The sequence below is a fragment of the Bombyx mori genome, chromosome 20 (genome assembly GCF_030269925.1).
Source record: "Bombyx mori chromosome 20, ASM3026992v2".
Lineage (NCBI taxonomy): Eukaryota > Metazoa > Arthropoda > Insecta > Lepidoptera > Bombycidae > Bombyx > Bombyx mori.
Window position 1 is genome coordinate 12,104,652 of NC_085126.1, and position 17,080 is coordinate 12,121,731.

General features: G+C 34.1%; 2 protein-coding genes across 4 annotated transcripts in view; one reads left to right on the forward strand and one right to left on the reverse strand.

Moving 5' to 3' along the window:
- Positions 1 to 7,059, reverse strand: part of LOC101742298 (protein 4.1 homolog) — an 86,775-nt gene extending 79,716 nt beyond the window's left edge. For all 3 annotated transcript variants that reach the window (XM_062674419.1, XM_062674418.1, XM_038018062.2), the window contains exon 1: positions 6,917 to 7,059. The gene's annotated coding sequence lies outside the window, so the exon portion shown is untranslated. The remainder of the gene's footprint in view (positions 1 to 6,916) is intronic.
- A 2,151-nt stretch (positions 7,060 to 9,210) lies between these two features.
- On the forward strand, positions 9,211 to 13,554 carry LOC101743660 (vacuolar protein sorting-associated protein 28 homolog). The gene is made up of 7 exons (XM_038018070.2): positions 9,211 to 9,455; positions 9,535 to 9,595; positions 10,241 to 10,436; positions 11,288 to 11,389; positions 11,707 to 11,841; positions 12,631 to 12,788; positions 13,441 to 13,554. Exons 1-6 carry the CDS (start codon positions 9,449 to 9,451, stop codon positions 12,760 to 12,762), a joined length of 633 nt encoding a protein of 210 aa, XP_037873998.1. The 5' UTR covers positions 9,211 to 9,448; the 3' UTR covers positions 12,763 to 12,788; positions 13,441 to 13,554.
- The last annotated feature ends 3,526 nt before the right edge of the window (positions 13,555 to 17,080 follow it).

Genomic DNA, 17,080 nt, shown 5'->3' on the forward strand with positions numbered 1-17,080 from the left:
ATTTAGTTAAGGCCCGATATCTACTGAGATATACGGTTTAAGTAACGGTTGTCTGAGACTTACACGCAGGTATGTGTGGGATAATTACTACTTTTGAATTGGAAAATCCATTTATTTTTCAGTGGCTTGGCTATTTTTGGCTTGTCGGGTGTTAAAATTATTGTTCATTCTCTCACAGGACCCGTGCCGGAATAATTTTAATATTTGATGGATGGAAAAGACCAAACATAATACAAACATGTAACGGCTATGATCTGACTCGGCAATGGTCACACAAATGTAGAGGTTGGCCACAAAGGATTTCTGTTTACTCTTAAATCGAGAAAGTCCTTTGATACTAAACTATCCAGCTATTGATCATGTAAACAGGAGTCCTTGCAAGCTGCTGCTAATAAATACTGCCTCACCATAAATTCATCTCATTTTTACTAGTGTTAGGGTACAGTATGGGAGAGCACTGAAGTCCAATGTATTATTACAGCGTAATTCTGGTCTGAAGGACAGCAGAGGTATATTTACATTTACTATCAACACTCCATGCTCATGTTTCAAGGTATGTGGCAGCATTCAATTGGGCTCTTAAAACCACCTTAAACTAATGGTTTTAAGTAAGTAAAAACCTTAAGCTAGTCTGGCCATACAAAGCAGAGGCAATATCTTAATATAATTTGCTTTCAGCAAGGACAGCATTCCCGGTACCAAGTAACCACATCTGAAATTCAATTTTCGTTAAAATAATATATAGTTTTGGCAAATTAATGTTAAATCGTGCGGTCGTAATCGATGATTAATGCACTCAATTCGTTTGCAAACAATAAACAGCCACTAGTAATCAATGTAAGTAACCACAAAGGGAAGATATTTAACCCAGAAACTGTCATTGCTCGGTAGACCAACGATTCTAATGTTAAGATCCAATAATCCTTGCGTTAGACGGTTTAAGCTCTAACACTAGGACTAGGGATCCCGGTAACCGTACTCGTCGCAACCCCGTGCAACCTAACCTAAACATCAGCCTGTTGAGTTTCTCGCCGGATCTTCTCAGCGGGTAGCGATTCCAATCTAGTAGTAGTTTCATTCGCGAAGCAACTACTCTTGAGTTGTTAGGTCTCCCTTGGAGGCGGTCAGGTAGCTGTTAGCAAATCCCACCCCTCATGGCTGAGCCCTTGCTCGCCCACGTGTCCTGGTGAAACTGGAAAGGCCTCCGGGCCACCAGTAATCACTCAATCATAAAAAAAGATTCTAATGTTGTTATATGGAACTTGTAGGTATCCAAATTTTAATTTTTTTACTAAAAAATGTCGTTAGAGCAATTCAGGTTTTTGTCAAATATATTCTATACTATGTTAGCTACAGCTATAATCAGAGTTAAACGACATGCGTTATCTAACATAAACACGATTAAGTAACGCATGGTTTAACCTTATCATTGCTATCAAAACCTATACGTAACAAAAACTGTGTCAAGACTCGTAAGCTGGCGCTGATAACAGAGTATCCAGTTTGTATCTTCTTATCTGTTCGTCCATTGTTTCATTAATTCCACGAATTCTTACTCGTATTGACTACACTAGTTTTTTTTTATTGCTTAGATGGGAGGGCGAGCTCACAGTTCGCTTGGTGTTAACTGGAGCCCATATACATCTACAATGTAAATGCGCCACCCACCTTGAGATATAAGTTTTAAAGTCTCAGTACATAACAGCGGCTCACCCTACAAACCTAAACGCTTTACTGCTTTACGGCAGAAATAGGCAGGGTGTTGGTACCTACCTATGCGGACTCACAAGAGGTCCTACCACCAGTACAAATTAACAGTTAATTGATTAAATACTTTCATTTGAAAATAAGTAACGGTTTGCCTGAAGCTCCAAAAGTTCTGACCGTCATCTTGAGCATTAGATTCATCGATATTCGACGCCAAAAAATAAAAAGATAAAAACTAAATTCCAACTAAAACTCGTCAACACTGATAATGATTTGAAACAACTTTCTAAAAATACGACGTGCCTCTGTAAATAAACTTGTTAAAAAAAAACAGAACTATTTATATGTTGGTTCTACAAACGTCGTGTTTACATTTAATGTCAAATGAGTCAGAAATACAAACGCGACTGTGTGTCGCGGGTCGGTGACGTCACGAGCGATCCTGGGTTGGCGGGCTTGAGTGCAAATTGCAGTCCTTCATCATCGTTCATTCTCCTGCCCTTCTCCCAATCACCTGGAGTCGGCGCAACATGTTTTTGGAACGAAGTTCCTTATCGCGCGTTGTGAAAGGGGGCTAGACGGAAAAATTCTTACGAAAAGTTGTCACGACACTTTTTAGATCCGTCATTCTGACCAATCAACGTGTAGGCGCTCATCGCGTGACATTGCTCGTATCCGATTGGTCCGCGTAATGAGTACAGTTTCTCGAGATAGCGTTTCAACAATAGTAATTTAGTTCATAGTATTGTTTTTTTCTTCTTCATAATGCCGTTACAAATTGTTAAAAATTACAATTCCTTCACTAATTAATCGAAAGGAACTTCGTTCCATCCGGGTGTCCCTTGACACCTCTGATTTCTCTTTCCATACTCTTCTATCATATATAATTTCTTCGCTCACTCGACTCTTACACGTATCGTCTTTCACGCAATCCATCCATTTTTTCTTCAGTCTACCTCTTCCTCTAAAGCCAACATCCATATTTAAATCTCTTTTACGAGCCTCATTGCAAATTGCTGTCCTTATTTTTCTCAAATCCTTTTTTACGCTTTCTACCCATTACTTGACATAATATGTAATTATGTTATTATGTTTGGGAGGCTGAAACGACAAAGAGAAGATCTTCGGGAAGAGAAGCGGGTGATATTGCTCGGTAGACCCTCGGTCCGAAACCGAATGTTGTTGTTCGGAACTTGTCTATATGCAAGTTTGTCTTGAAAATTTCGTAAGCGAGATTCAGGCATCTGTCAATTATCTTGCGTTGTATGATGGCTACCGCCACATGTAACGTATGTACTTATAAATATCAGTATGCGTGAGGTAACGTCTGCATAAACGTTAAGTTTTTTATTTATTGCTTAGATGGGTGGACGAGCTCACAGCCCACCTGGCGTTAAGTGGTTACTAGAGCCCATAGACATCTACAACGTAAAATGCGCCACCCACCTTGAGATATAAGTTCTAAGGTCTCATATTGCAGTTACAGTTACAGTATAGTATAGTTACAACGACTGCCCCACCCTTCAAACCGAAACGCATTACTGCTTCACGGCAGAAATAAATAAGCATCTAAGCAATAAAAAATCCACACATGACGCTAAATGTTTTCCTTTCTCGATGTACGATAGTTAACAACCACCCTAGTTTTATGATTCATTAAATATCTACGTCCGAATCGTTGAAATATACAATAATTATAATTGTTAACTAATAGCTACAAATCAAGGACTGATTTGTAGTTATTATTAGTTACCCGAGTGACTAATTTATTAGTCAGCACGATTTATTAACCGACTTCAAAAACGGAGAGTTGTTTATATTTAACACCATAATGTGCGGATACCTAACTGGAGGACGGTTGCTAAAGATAGATCATTTTAAATAGATATGCTTTAACAAAAACCGACTTCAAATAGATAAAAAAAAGATATTCCAAAACAAATTAATCAATATATATAAAAATGAATTGCTGTTCGTTAGTCTCGCTAAAACTCGAGAACGGCTGGACCGATTTGGCTAATTTTTGTCTTGAATTATTTTTGGAAGTCCAGAGAAGGTTTAAAAGGTAGATAAATATGAAAATGCTCGAACTTAAATAAAAAAATAACAATTTGTTTTTCCTTTGATGTGTCCCCCGTCGGACGCATTCCTTTTGTTTGTTTTAAGTTTATTTTATACAAAAGTTTAGGTCTTTTATTTATCGATTTAGGCACTACGAAGTCTGCCGGGTCAGCTAGTATACACTAAAAACAATAATCATCGAAATCGGTTATTGAGTTATTCATCGCGCGCATGAGTTATTCATTTGTCGCGCACGTACTTAATGCAAATTTAAGACTTACATGGTTTTCTCATGGATACTATTACCAGAACTAGACTAAATTGAAATAGGACCACAAGGGAAGCGTCAGCTTTCTAATAAAAAATCGTCAAAATCGATTCACCCAGTCAAAAGTTATGAGGTGACAAACATTAAAAAAACAGTCGAATTGAGAATCTCCTCCTGTTTTGAAGTCGGTTAATAAGAATGAATAGTGTGAACTACTGTCAACTTATACAGTTTGCAAAACATACAAAAATTAAATAAAACCGTCCTAACATTCAGGATAACAGCCTCATTTGATTGATTAAAGTGTGAAATGGATTCAGTTGTGTGATTCAAAGAATTATGAAGATCCACTCACATGGCACGGCATTATTGTCCAACCTGATTCTATCGCGAACATGTGCACTAGTTTAAATCGTAGCAGAGACATTTTAATGATATTGAGACTTCATGCCTCACGATTTGCGGTCGTATTCAGAATATGAAGTTTTCGGGTTCCACTAACAACTTAGTACCAGATGAACCGGTCTGAATTCGGCCAGAACCTTAGTGAAAAATATACGAGATTGAACCTTAGAATTATTTGAAATCATGTCGAGTGACGTCAGCGGCGTGCCGTGACAACTAAACGAGTCGTGTGTTCATTGATTCAGTCAGTTATCTCGATGACATCACCGGTACGTAAATGATAAAAGGTCGAGGTTGGACAGACTATTTTGTAATCTATTTAATGTACTACAAGGCGCGCCCGGCGGTGTCGCTTGCTTTTGAATTTGTTACTCAAATTTGGAGGGGGGGACATTTTCTTTTACAACAAAAAATTCTGACGTAATCTCGACTATACAGCGTATTTATACCGTTCCCAAAAATATGCTTTACCTTTAGCAGCATCCAAAGTTAAAAAACATCTCCAAAAGTTAATTTTTACAGTTTTATTTGTTTGTTTGAGCACGACGAGTTTACGGCGTGAAGTCTTAGAATTAGTAGTACATTCTATTTTTGTCAGGAATTGCGCTATCCTACTGAGTTTCTCGCCGGATCTTCTCAGTGGGTCGCGTTTCCGATCCGGTGGTAGATTCTGCGAAGCACGGCTCTTGCAAGGGCCAGTGTTAACAACACTTCTGTTGGAGCCCCTTGAGTTCGCCTACACGTTAGGATGAAGCTTAAATAGCCCCTCAAGACTATCAGCATAGGTAAAAAAAATTAATAGGAATTGCGCAAATAGTATCAGCAAATGTTTTAGTCTTCAAAACAATTTTAATTAAGTTTACGAACTCGAAAAAAAAATTTATATTTACAATGTGCGCAAATATTGTTTTAATCTCACCAGATAAAGATGTATATAGTTTTTGCAAAAATTTGTATTATCGTACAGATTTGTGTGCATTTTTTAATGTCTTTTTCTTGGGATCTCCTAGAAGAACAAATGTTAGACAGAAACGTTGTTCTAAAATAATCACTACAATATCTATTATTAGTAGTAGGTATTTAATTACCAAATTTAAATGTACTTTAAAAGGAATAATCGACAGTTGATTCAAATGAGGACAAAGAAGAGTACTTTAACATAAGTGGTGATATGGTAAAGTCACTAAATCAAATGCAAATGGTGCAAGTTTATAGATATTTCATAGTTAAGCAAGTCTCCAAAACCAAACAGTAAGATATGACCCATTTAATCAATGAGAATACATAAATTTTCACTAGTAACATTCTTAACAACAAAAGTATACACATACCTAATGAAACCAAATGCTTTTATGAATAAACATTGTGATTAGAAAATGTGAATAATCACTTTGTATTAAATACTCTACCTTATCTGTGAGTCATAAGTAATAGTAATTATTTGAGACTAGTGATTCCTAGCCCCTCTTTGTTGTGATTACTCAGTTTATGAGACATAAGAATTTCCTATAGTAATTCAAGGATACAGAACTATATCAAAACAAAGTTTCAAGACTAACTAATAAAGGATATGCAACGATAACAAAGTAACAAAACATATCAAGTACTTCTCTATAAGATCATTAGTAGACAGTGAATAATTAACAAATTTCAGTATATTACTTACATAACAAATAAGGGTGATCAAGCTCTGGTAATGTATATGGTGACTGGTATTAGTATAATTTCACATTTTAAATCTTGTTAATAATGAATATACTTTTGTTGGTATAATTATTGTTAGTGATTTGCTCATATTGATCCATCCCTAGCAGAACCACTAGCAAAGCAGTCGTCGTTTCTTTGGACTCCAGTGACTGCTTACTGATTAACATCACAATGTGGATGAATTAATTATATATGAAATTGGTCTCCAATTTGAAAATACAATTTATATTGACTTCTAGTACACATACTCATACATTCTAACAGTGTATTTCTACTTTCCCTGTCACAACATGAATGTACTGACGTTCGAGCCCTAAAAACTTTACTAATTTAATAATTTACGCATTACCTACGAATCTATGTTTAAAAGAAATCTTAGTTCGCGTTGAGTTGGGGCTTGTTTTAGGATCATGAATGTATTATAATAACACGATTTCACAAGAGACCGGGCGCCGGTTTCTGGCAGCAAGCTAGCCGTTATGCGACCGGCACGACCAGCGCCGCGCCCCACCCTACTCTGTAGGTCTTGAGCATACTAATAAGAAAATAACAAACTACATTGGGACTTATTACGTGGTCTCAATTTTATTCCAGACAATTTTATTCAGCGTTTCAACGTATCGTAAAAATCGTAGTAAATAGTATAATATGAACGCAAAAAGTACATAATACATAATAACATAATAACAAAGTCTTTTTACCGCTTCGTTCATTAATATTTGTAAGAATGTTTCGAGTTTAAAGATTTAAAAAAAAATTAAACCTTACCTGTTGATCAACAAACTCCCATTAACAGATAAGACACTCAAAAACTAGTTTCTTTGCAGTTTTCAGCACGTAAACACAAACTTAAGTTCGTTCACACAAAAAAAGGTAGAACTGGTCAAAACACTGAAACCACGAATCAACCTTTTCACGCACTATTGCACAAAACACGTTCCTTTGTGTGCTGCTTCGTAATTTCTTCTGGGAGTGAGTGTCGTACGCGGAGCTAACCACCACAATAATTTTCATTCATCACAAGCGAATTCCTACGAAACGAGTGGCAGTTGACGGTAATAGTAAGGTAAGGGCGCGGGCGGCAGGGAGCGCGCGTCATCCGCCATGTTAAGAGATTACGTCATCGTGTTTTGTGCTGCCAGACTCAATTAATAAATGATGTATGTATTTTCTGGTAACATAGCATTTAAAATTGCAGTTTACTTCAATGTCAAATCCATGTCACTGTCCCAAGAACACTATTTCCCCGAATGTCAAATACTGCCAGTATTGCCTGTTTTTAAAGGCCTTGGGCTTATTGAGGTATTTTTCATGTTGAAGACAACATTTTTTGTCAAATATCACCACCACATATCACGACTAAAGATGGGCTAATACCGATATTTGTCAATATTAGCTAATACTAATATATTCAGTATGTAATATTATAATACCTTAACGAATACGTGAATATCCTGATATCTTAATATACTTCGATAAAACGGGTAAGCGAGTTAAACCTAATACGGTATTTGTGAAATAAGTTAATAATCATAGATAATACCCATAAATTAGTTTTTAATAATATAAATAGTATATTGTATCTAGGAATTTGACTTCATACTAAATATTTTACAAGTAATATTATGTACATTAAAATGAATATTATTATTAAATCAGAATTTGGTCAACATTGTACATTAATATAAACAACAAGTTAGTAATATTATTTATTTATTATTGGTGCATAAAAACATCCGCTTTTTTACTTTTTCTACCGAAAGACTGGTACGTTGCTCAGAAATGAGTATTCCAGATTTCGAAAAAATCTTCTGACACGGTACTGAAGTGGCTAGTAGGTACACAACAGTTATAATATTATAATCCACGAACCGTTTGCTTAGAAAGTCATTTCGATTCAAAAATCAAACTTTTATTAATATTTTGAGAAGTTTTGTGTAAGACGTTTTGTGTAAAAATATTTTAATTTATGAAATTGTTAAACAATGTCAACTACCTACTTCCGTTTTTCAGATCATCGTTTTAAAACCAACTAATTCGAAGGGAACAGGAAATAAAATTAAAATAATGAAAATAAAGCTCCCCGATTTTATTGCAATAAATGTAAAAATGCACTATTTTGCCTTGAGTAGAATCTTTAGTTGAATCAAGAAATGAAGGTTCAAACATAAAAAGTACCTAATGCATTTAAAAATTCCCACTAGCATCTTTGACATGTAAAAAGTGGAATACAAAATAGTCCTTAAAATCATAATGATATGTACTTATTTTCATTGATCAGTATATAAACATATAGTTTATCTCACTTACTCTTGCGTATGCAGTATTGTTATGAATGTGATAGACAGATATCCGCGAGACACGTACGGCGTATGCCAGTATATTTTTGTGTGATAGATACTTCGAGTGTTCTGTGGATAGATACAACCCGACTGATGTGAGTTAGCTAATATTATGAATAAGTGAATACGCATATCAGAATTCGACGGATTACCGATACACGAATACAAGCTGTATTACGAATATCATAATGAATACTAATATATCGGTCTCACCCTTAATCACGACCACAGGAATAAAAGATTGCATCTATATCAACTTTGTTTTTTTCTGTAAAGTATTCTAAAACATACAATTTTGATAGTATACTTTAAAAAACTAAGAATGTTTTAAGTATTTGATTTCATTACTTTACAAAGTACAGTAACGTAAATACACTATGTGATCACCGCGCCGTGAAAGGCATCCCTGGATGATTGTAGAACTATTCAATAAATAAACTGCATCATCTATATATAAAGTATACACTTGGAAGTAATCGACGGATCGGGGTTTTATCAGGAAATCGTATTGAGCTTTAGAGATAATTTAGAGCTTCTTTTGAAATGATGGCTTGGTGAGTGAATGGCTGACATCTGTGTTAGATTTTAAAGTTCATAAAAAACCATTTAATCACTTATGTGTGGGTTGCGATCAAATGAAAGTTATTCGATCAATCATGATTGTAACAGGCTTATGAGAAATTTTGTGGGAATTTTAAGTTATTTGGGGAAATATTTCTTAAGGTTGACATCACTACAGCTTACAAAAAAAAAACTTAAAACTCTTGGAAATATATTAAGTGTATAATCTATGCTCTTGGATAATTTATCTATATTATGGATAAAATTTGTTGGAATAAAGATTAAAATTATTTGTGTGTTTATTGATATTATTTTATTATTTATAAAACGAGGTTTCTCGTGTTTGTTTCATTATTTGATATTGTGATTGTTATAAATCTGTGAAGAAATAATAAAGATGCAAGGTTTGTCGACTTTATTGTTTAATGGAAAAACACAAAATCTTTGTGACTCAGTAATTTTGTTTTAACTAATCTTTTACAGATACACGTCCGGAATTGTATGAAGAGATTAAATTGTACAAAAATGCGCGTGAACGAGAAAAGTAAGAAAAAACCAGCTCAAAACCACAATGCATTACTCACAATATGTTTTCCTTTTCAATAATATAAATTTTTAAATGACACAACTATCCAATAAATATTGATTTTTGTTAAGGCATATGGTGCAGATAAGTTCTTACTTATCTACACCATATTATGTCCTATGGTCTTCCCTACTGCCTATTTTTGCAGTGAATTGGTCTTCTGGCTGCAAAGGTGTCAATCATGTCTCAAATTCAATAGTTCCAATAAACAATTAAAAATAGGTGAGATCGTCTGTACATTGAGGACAAGTTAATGAAAAATGTCATGGTATAGAGACATGCTATACAATTAGTAGTATTGTTTAAGAAGCGTTCCTGCGTCTGCTGAATATCTGAAGTTTCCTACAGCTCATTACCATACTTTCCATTAATTCTTTGAAGGAATATGCGTCTCTCTAAATTTCATTGTGTACATTATACTTAATAAATATCTTTAAACATAAAAGTTTTTGTGAAAATGACATTAAATTACTTCAATATTAGATAGTAATCATTATGGTTTGACGGGAGGGACACCCATAACAATTTACTAAGTCAAGATATTATGTTAAAGTTGCATATTTTATGAATGATTACCACTTGCACTGAATTCTTTTAAATCAGGCATGATAACATGGCTGAGCTCTATGCTGTCGTCTGTACCCTTCAGCACCTGGAGAAGGCATACATGCGTGATTGTGTGCGAGCACAGGAATACACGGCGGCATGCAGTCGTCTCCTCGTGCAGTACAAAGTGGCTTTCAAACAAGTACAGGCTGATGAGTTTCCCAATATTGAAGCTTTTGTTGCTAAATACAGGGTAAGTTTAAGTTATTTGGTAGGCCAATGATTTCAAGTCCTATTATTTGGTGACTTATGTAAAAGAGTGCAACACATATGTGGGGAGCAAAGCAAACATATATATAACACTTAATAAATATTATTCAAAAACAATTTACGATATAATCTTGTTCTTACGAATTGTTTGCTTAAAATGAAATATTGTTACTACTGTGTTGGTACAACAATTAAAATGGATAGATAAACAGAAAAAGTCAAATGTTTCACATATTCTAATGATTCGAATGTGTATTGACGACTGACAGAGTCATCAGTAATAGAGTATGTCAGGTTTGAAGGTGGGAAGTTGATTGTATGCTGCCACTGGAACTGTTCTAGAATCTAGAGAATTTGATAGATAGCAATGGAAAGGCATATGTTGCTTGTAAACTCTAAAATCGCATATAAAAGCTATCTTATTTCATTTACACTTAATACTTTTACCCAATATATGTTCACAAATCAATATATTTACATATCTCTGCGTCGAACTATTGATGGGTACTGATAAATGACATGAAGAATGGTACAGTTAAATAATACAATCAAGACCTTGTCCACTAACTAGTATCATATTTTCAAGTTGGTTTAAAGGGGCACCTTCAATAAAATATATTTGGTATTTGGGATCATTCTTCTTGTTATTGGTGGTTGTCTAGCACAGCCTCTGCATCAGTCCTAGCACTCATAATATATAAAAGAAAGTTCCAACTTTTCAATTTAATATGTATATAACTATTTAGTTTTTGTCTCATTGTGTTATCAGCAATCAGCACAATATTGAAATAGATCAGAATTTGAATATTTATCATTTCATTTACGTCATTATAGTTAGACTGTCCTGCTGCTTTGGAACGAATAAGAGAGAACAAACCGAATCTCATCAAGGATGACAAAGGGAACACTAATAAATACATTGCAGAAATTGTATCGGTGAGGTTTTTATTATATTATTCAGACTATTTTTTTTAATTCCATGTATTGCTTAAATATAGGAACGAGAACACGACACTCTTGGGTTTTAAATGATTCCTGGACTCCATAGAGAATCATAACATGAATGTCGTTTCATGACTCACCTTGAGACATGAAAATGAGGTCCCAATTGTATATGTCGCTTTAAACTAGAAAGTGTGACTCCATCATGCCAAAAAGAGGTAGGGTAGTAGCATCTACCCATTCTGGCTTACAGTGTGGTCTACCACTAGGCCCTTTCTTTATTAAATTCCATAAATTATTATCATTTTCAGTTATTTATAACCCTAATGGATAAACTGCGTCTAGAGTTCCGTGCGATGGACATGATTCAGCCTGAACTTCGTGACCTTCGCGACACCATGGACCGGCTCAGCATGCTCCCTGATGACTTTGAAGGGAAACTCAAGGTAACTCTGACATACTGATCCATTAATGATAATGAATAATTAGTATATGTAAATAGGAAAAGGCAAAACAGATAAGTACAATTTTTTCTTAGTTTATCAAATGATTTTTCGACGTCGCCCAAAACACGGATCCTCCCGATTCATTAACGGTGCTTTTAGATACCACAAGCACCGGTCACCGTCCTCGTCGAACCCGTCGCTTGTGACGAAGGGCTCGACGAGCGAATTAACCCATAGACACAGCCCACTGAGTTTCTCGCCAGATCTTCCCAGTGGGTCGCGTTTCCGATCCGGTGGTAGATTCTGCGAAGCACTGCTCTTGCTAGGGCCAGTGTTAGCAACTTCATTTTAGTTCAATGAAGCTGTCCTCATTGAACTAAAATGTAACAATCAGGACACGCTGTGGCATTAATACAGCTATGTAATAATACAATGCTATACAGCTATGTAACAAAAAAATACATGTGTGTAATTTACACGTGGTAGAAGTGAAACCTTCAAAAGTTAAAATACAATTGTCCTAAAATGTAAAATTTTGTCATTAGTAATTGTAAATCGTCTTTTATAGTACGAGGTAGCGCCCTCTGTGAATTGATATTTTAACTTCACGTATAATCCTAAATTAAAATTCACTACTGGGGGTTTCATACATACGTTAGTATTAAAAATCTCATAGATGGCGCTGTATTAAAAAAAATGGGACTTATTTTTTTGTTTCATCGAGTTTGAAATCACAACGATTCTAAAGAAGTTTCACTTCAAAAATTTACCAATATATTTTGTCATCAGGTGCAGGAATGGCTAGATAAGTTATCTGAGATGTCAGCATCGGATGAACTGTCCGAAGCCCAAGTGCGACAGCTGGTGTTCGACCTGGAGACCTCATATGGGGCTTTCAATAAATTTTTACACAAGGACTGAATTTTATAGAGAATAACTTTAATCAGGTAACATAATTAAATCTTAACGGTCGGCAGCGGCTTGGCTCTGCTCCTGGCATTGCTGAAGTCCATGGGTGACTGTAACCACTTACCATCAGGTGGGCCGTATGCTCGTCTGCCTACAAGAGCAATAAAAAATATATATATGTATATATATATAAATAATTGCTGTTCATTAGTCTCGCTAAAACTCGAGAACGGCTGGACCGATTTGGCTAATTTTGGTCTTGAATTATTTGTTGAAGTCCAGAGAAGGTTTAAAAGGTAGATAAATATGAAAATGCTCGGAATTAAATAAAAATAACAATTTTGTTTTTCCTTTGATGTGTCCCCGGTCGGACGGATACTTTTTGTTTGTTTTAAATTTATTATAAACAAAAGTTTAGGTTTTTTATTTATCGATTGAGGCACTATGAAGTCTGCCGGGTCAGCTAGTTTAAAATATTGTTATAGACAATGATTCTGAATGAACATGATCAGTTTTGAGGGAAAATGTTACATACCAACTTCACAGCGGTAACATTGTACACAATCTATTTATGCTGTCATTACAAACTGTCTCGTGGATACTCTTTTCTTACTGAGCACTGGAATGCGTAATTAGCCGAACGTAAAACTAATTCAGAGATGTGTTTTCATAAACATACATTTGTTACAGATATATTGAATACTGCTGAAAAACTTGTATTACGAAACACATGTATCAATGTAACCTAAATATTGTTTATAATATTAAATGTAAGTTGTCATAATAAACATATTTAAATCCTTATCCGACTTTCTGTTACACATAGTGTGAAAACATCTTAGTACCTGGAAACGATTACTTCTTTCAAACAAATTCATGGTCCACCGGTGTTAAGTGTGTACCAAAGCTCATAGGCATCAACCTGAGTACTGTATTTTTATTTATTTTTAATTTTTTTATTGGTTAGGTCGGTGGACGAGCTCACAGCCCAGCTGGTGTTAAGTGGTTACCAGAGCCCATAGACATCTACAACGTAAATGTGCTACCCACCTTGAGATATAAGTTCTAAGGTCTCAAGCATAGTTACAACGGCTGCCCCACCCTTCAAACCGAAACGCATTACTGCTTCACGGCAAAAATAGGGGGGCGGTGGTACCTACCCGTGCGGACATACAATGCCGAGGGTTGCGACCACCTCTTCGCAACGAGAGTAGGTATAATGTGGATCACTCTACGCCAGCGGTCGGGGAACCGGGGTAAATTACCCCAAATGGGGTAAAATGAAATTCTAAGGGGTAAAAATGAAACTTTTGTGAGTAAAAAGTGAAGTGAAACTACTTTAGTATCGTGATTTCAAACTCGATGAAACGAAATGAAACGAAACGAAAAAATAAGTCCATACAGACAAACACATAAATGATTCAGCCGGCGAAAGAATGAAATATTTTTTCCTCAACTGTATATCTAATATATAAAATTCTCGTGTCACAGTTTTCGTTGCCATACTCCTCCGAAACGGCTTGACCGATTTTGATGACATTTTTTGTGCTTATTTGGTATCTATGAGAATCGGCCAACATCTATTTTTCATCCCCCTAAATGTTAGGGGTAGTCCACCCCTAAATCTTTATTTTTATTTTTTAGACAAAATTTTTAATTTCAATTTTTTTATGATACTGCATACAAAAATACATACAACCCTAAATTTTTACCCCTCTACGATCAACCCTTATTTTTTATTTGCTAATTAAAAAATTTAAAATTTTTTGCGAGAATTTTGTTTTTATTTTGTCATGACGTAGAATAAAAAAATTCATATTACTCTAAAATTTTCACCCCTCTATGATCAACCCCTATTTTTTATTTGTTAATTATAAACTTTAATTTTTTTGCCAAGATTTTCATTTTTATTTTTATTTCGTCATGAATTAAAATAAAAAATCTGATGTTACTCTCAATTTTTCATCCCTCTATGATCAACCGCTATTTTTTATTTGTTAATTATAAACTTTAATTTTTTTGGCAAGTTTTTTATTTTATTTTGTTATGACTTAAAATAAAAAAAATCATATTACTCTCAATTTTCACTCTTATATGATCAACCCCTATTTTTCCACCCCGATTAATATTTTATTTTCTATGCACAGATCTGCAATAAGGTTGCAAGATGGCAATCAAATTTTATAATTGTAGTACGATAAATTCTTATTCAGAGTTTATAATTTCAAGTTCCTTTAATTATGATTTTTTTTAAATTGAATTTGATCTCCCGCCCTCGCCGGTCGACTACTGATCAACTATCAATTGATCAGCTATCCCCGCCAGGTGTCACCACTCATCCAGCAAACATCACGTAGTAGGGCGAAGCCGGTCTCCTGAGGTGAATGAAGTTAGCCCCTCAAAAAAATTTTTTTTTCCTATTTTATACTTATTTTCTATTAATTCGTTTGTTCATCATTTGTTCATGATTGTTCACTGTTAATAATTGTTTGTTCTGCATTTATTTATTTAAAAAAATATTTAAAAATATACCTACAAGTTAGCCCCTCTAATGCAATTTTTAATATTTTTTCATCCTTAATGACTCGTAAATATTCGTTTTCGATTGTTCTCATATAAAACACGTTTGTTCTCTTTCGAAATTACTCGTTTTTTGTTTAATTTACTATTTTTATTAGTTGAATAAATGTATGCAAAATATGTGTACTGCGCATGCGTCAACTATAATGCCTAAACTTTCTACGCGGTTTTAATCGTGAAAAAAAAAAACAATTATAAATCCTGAAGGAGCAATTAATTGGTATACAGTTTAATTAAAAAAATTAAAAAATAAATAAATGAAATAATGTGCATTGGCGTTAAGTTAGACCAAATACATTTTTTCCATTATCTTACCTATCGTATTAAAAGGTTATTTTACTAATGTTAGGAATATAATTTCGACTGTGTAAAAAAGTTATTATAATGTATACCTATATTATCTCTTGAAAGATAAATAATGAACATATTTACTTATTTGTTTATATTACCTATGTGAACTCCTTATCTTTTTTATACCTTCATAACGATAAGTAGGAGGATGGAAAAAATGTATTTGGTCTAACTTAACGCTAATGCACATTATTTCATTTAATAATTTTTTAAAAATTTTATTTAAACTGTACACCAATTAATTGCTCCTTCAGGATTTATATATTTTTTTCACGATCAAAACCGCGTAGAATGTTTAGGATTTATAGTTGACGCATGCGCAGTACACATATTTTGCATACATTTATTCAACTGATAAAAATAGTAAATTAAACAAAAAACGAGTAATTTCGAAAGAGAACAAACGTGTTTTATGTAAGAACAATCGAAAATGAATATTTACGAGTCATTAAGGATGAAAAAATATTAAAAATTGCATTAGAGGGGCTAACTTGTAGGTATATTTTTAAATATTTTTTTTAAATAAATAAATGCAGAACAAACAATTATTAACAGTGAACAATCATGAACAAATGATGAACAAACGAATTAATAGAAAATAAGTATAAAATAGGAAAAAAAAAATTTTTTGAGGGGCTAACGTCATTCACCTGGTCTCCTGTCTTACTTACTCACTATACATCATAGATCACTTAATATATAATTTGAGAGCTATACAATACTATACAGTTTTCAGCCATGTTTTTTTGGTTTTATTTGTGTATCAATAGTATGTTCAGTAGGTCTGAGAATCGGCTACTATCTATTTTTTATACCCCTAAGTGAAAAGGGTTGTCCACCCCAAACATTTATTTTTTATTTTAATTTTTTGGATATTTTTTTTGTTTATAATGAGGTATTATGTGGTTAAATGAGGTTTCTACAGTAGAATTTCCCTAGAAATCTTATTTAAGGCAACACAACGTTTGCCGGGTCAGCTAGTTACATGAGTCGTCTATTATCAAAGGTGGCAATCTGTGCATTTGGACAAAACATTTTTATTGATATGTCAATACAGATTTATTTGAATATAATCGTCTCCTTCAAAGAATACGGTTCAAAACCTGCATTAAATAAAGGTTAATAGTTAACCTGTTATTTATCTAAGATGTCGTTCCGAAGAGTTTTGTAACTGCCAATGGAATACAAAGTCAATAATTCGTTTTTCTGATTTACCAATCATTGTCCAAAAGTCAGATTGCCGCCTTTGATAATAGTCGACTCACATATATTACTATTATTACCGTTATGTATTACTAGGTATTACGTTGATAAATCGAATAAATGATGTTTAAATTAAATTTTGAGTTATTGTTTCAAAATCAAAATTATCATGGGGGCTATAATATGAAAGATGCTA

Coding starts and splice junctions, on each gene's coding strand:
- LOC101743660 (XM_038018070.2), top strand. Junction 11,390..11,706: donor ACATTGCAGAAATTGTATCG/GTGAGGTTTTTA, acceptor TATCATTTTCAG/TTATTTATAACCCTAATGGA. Junction 11,842..12,630: donor ACTTTGAAGGGAAACTCAAG/GTAACTCTGACA, acceptor TTTTGTCATCAG/GTGCAGGAATGGCTAGATAA.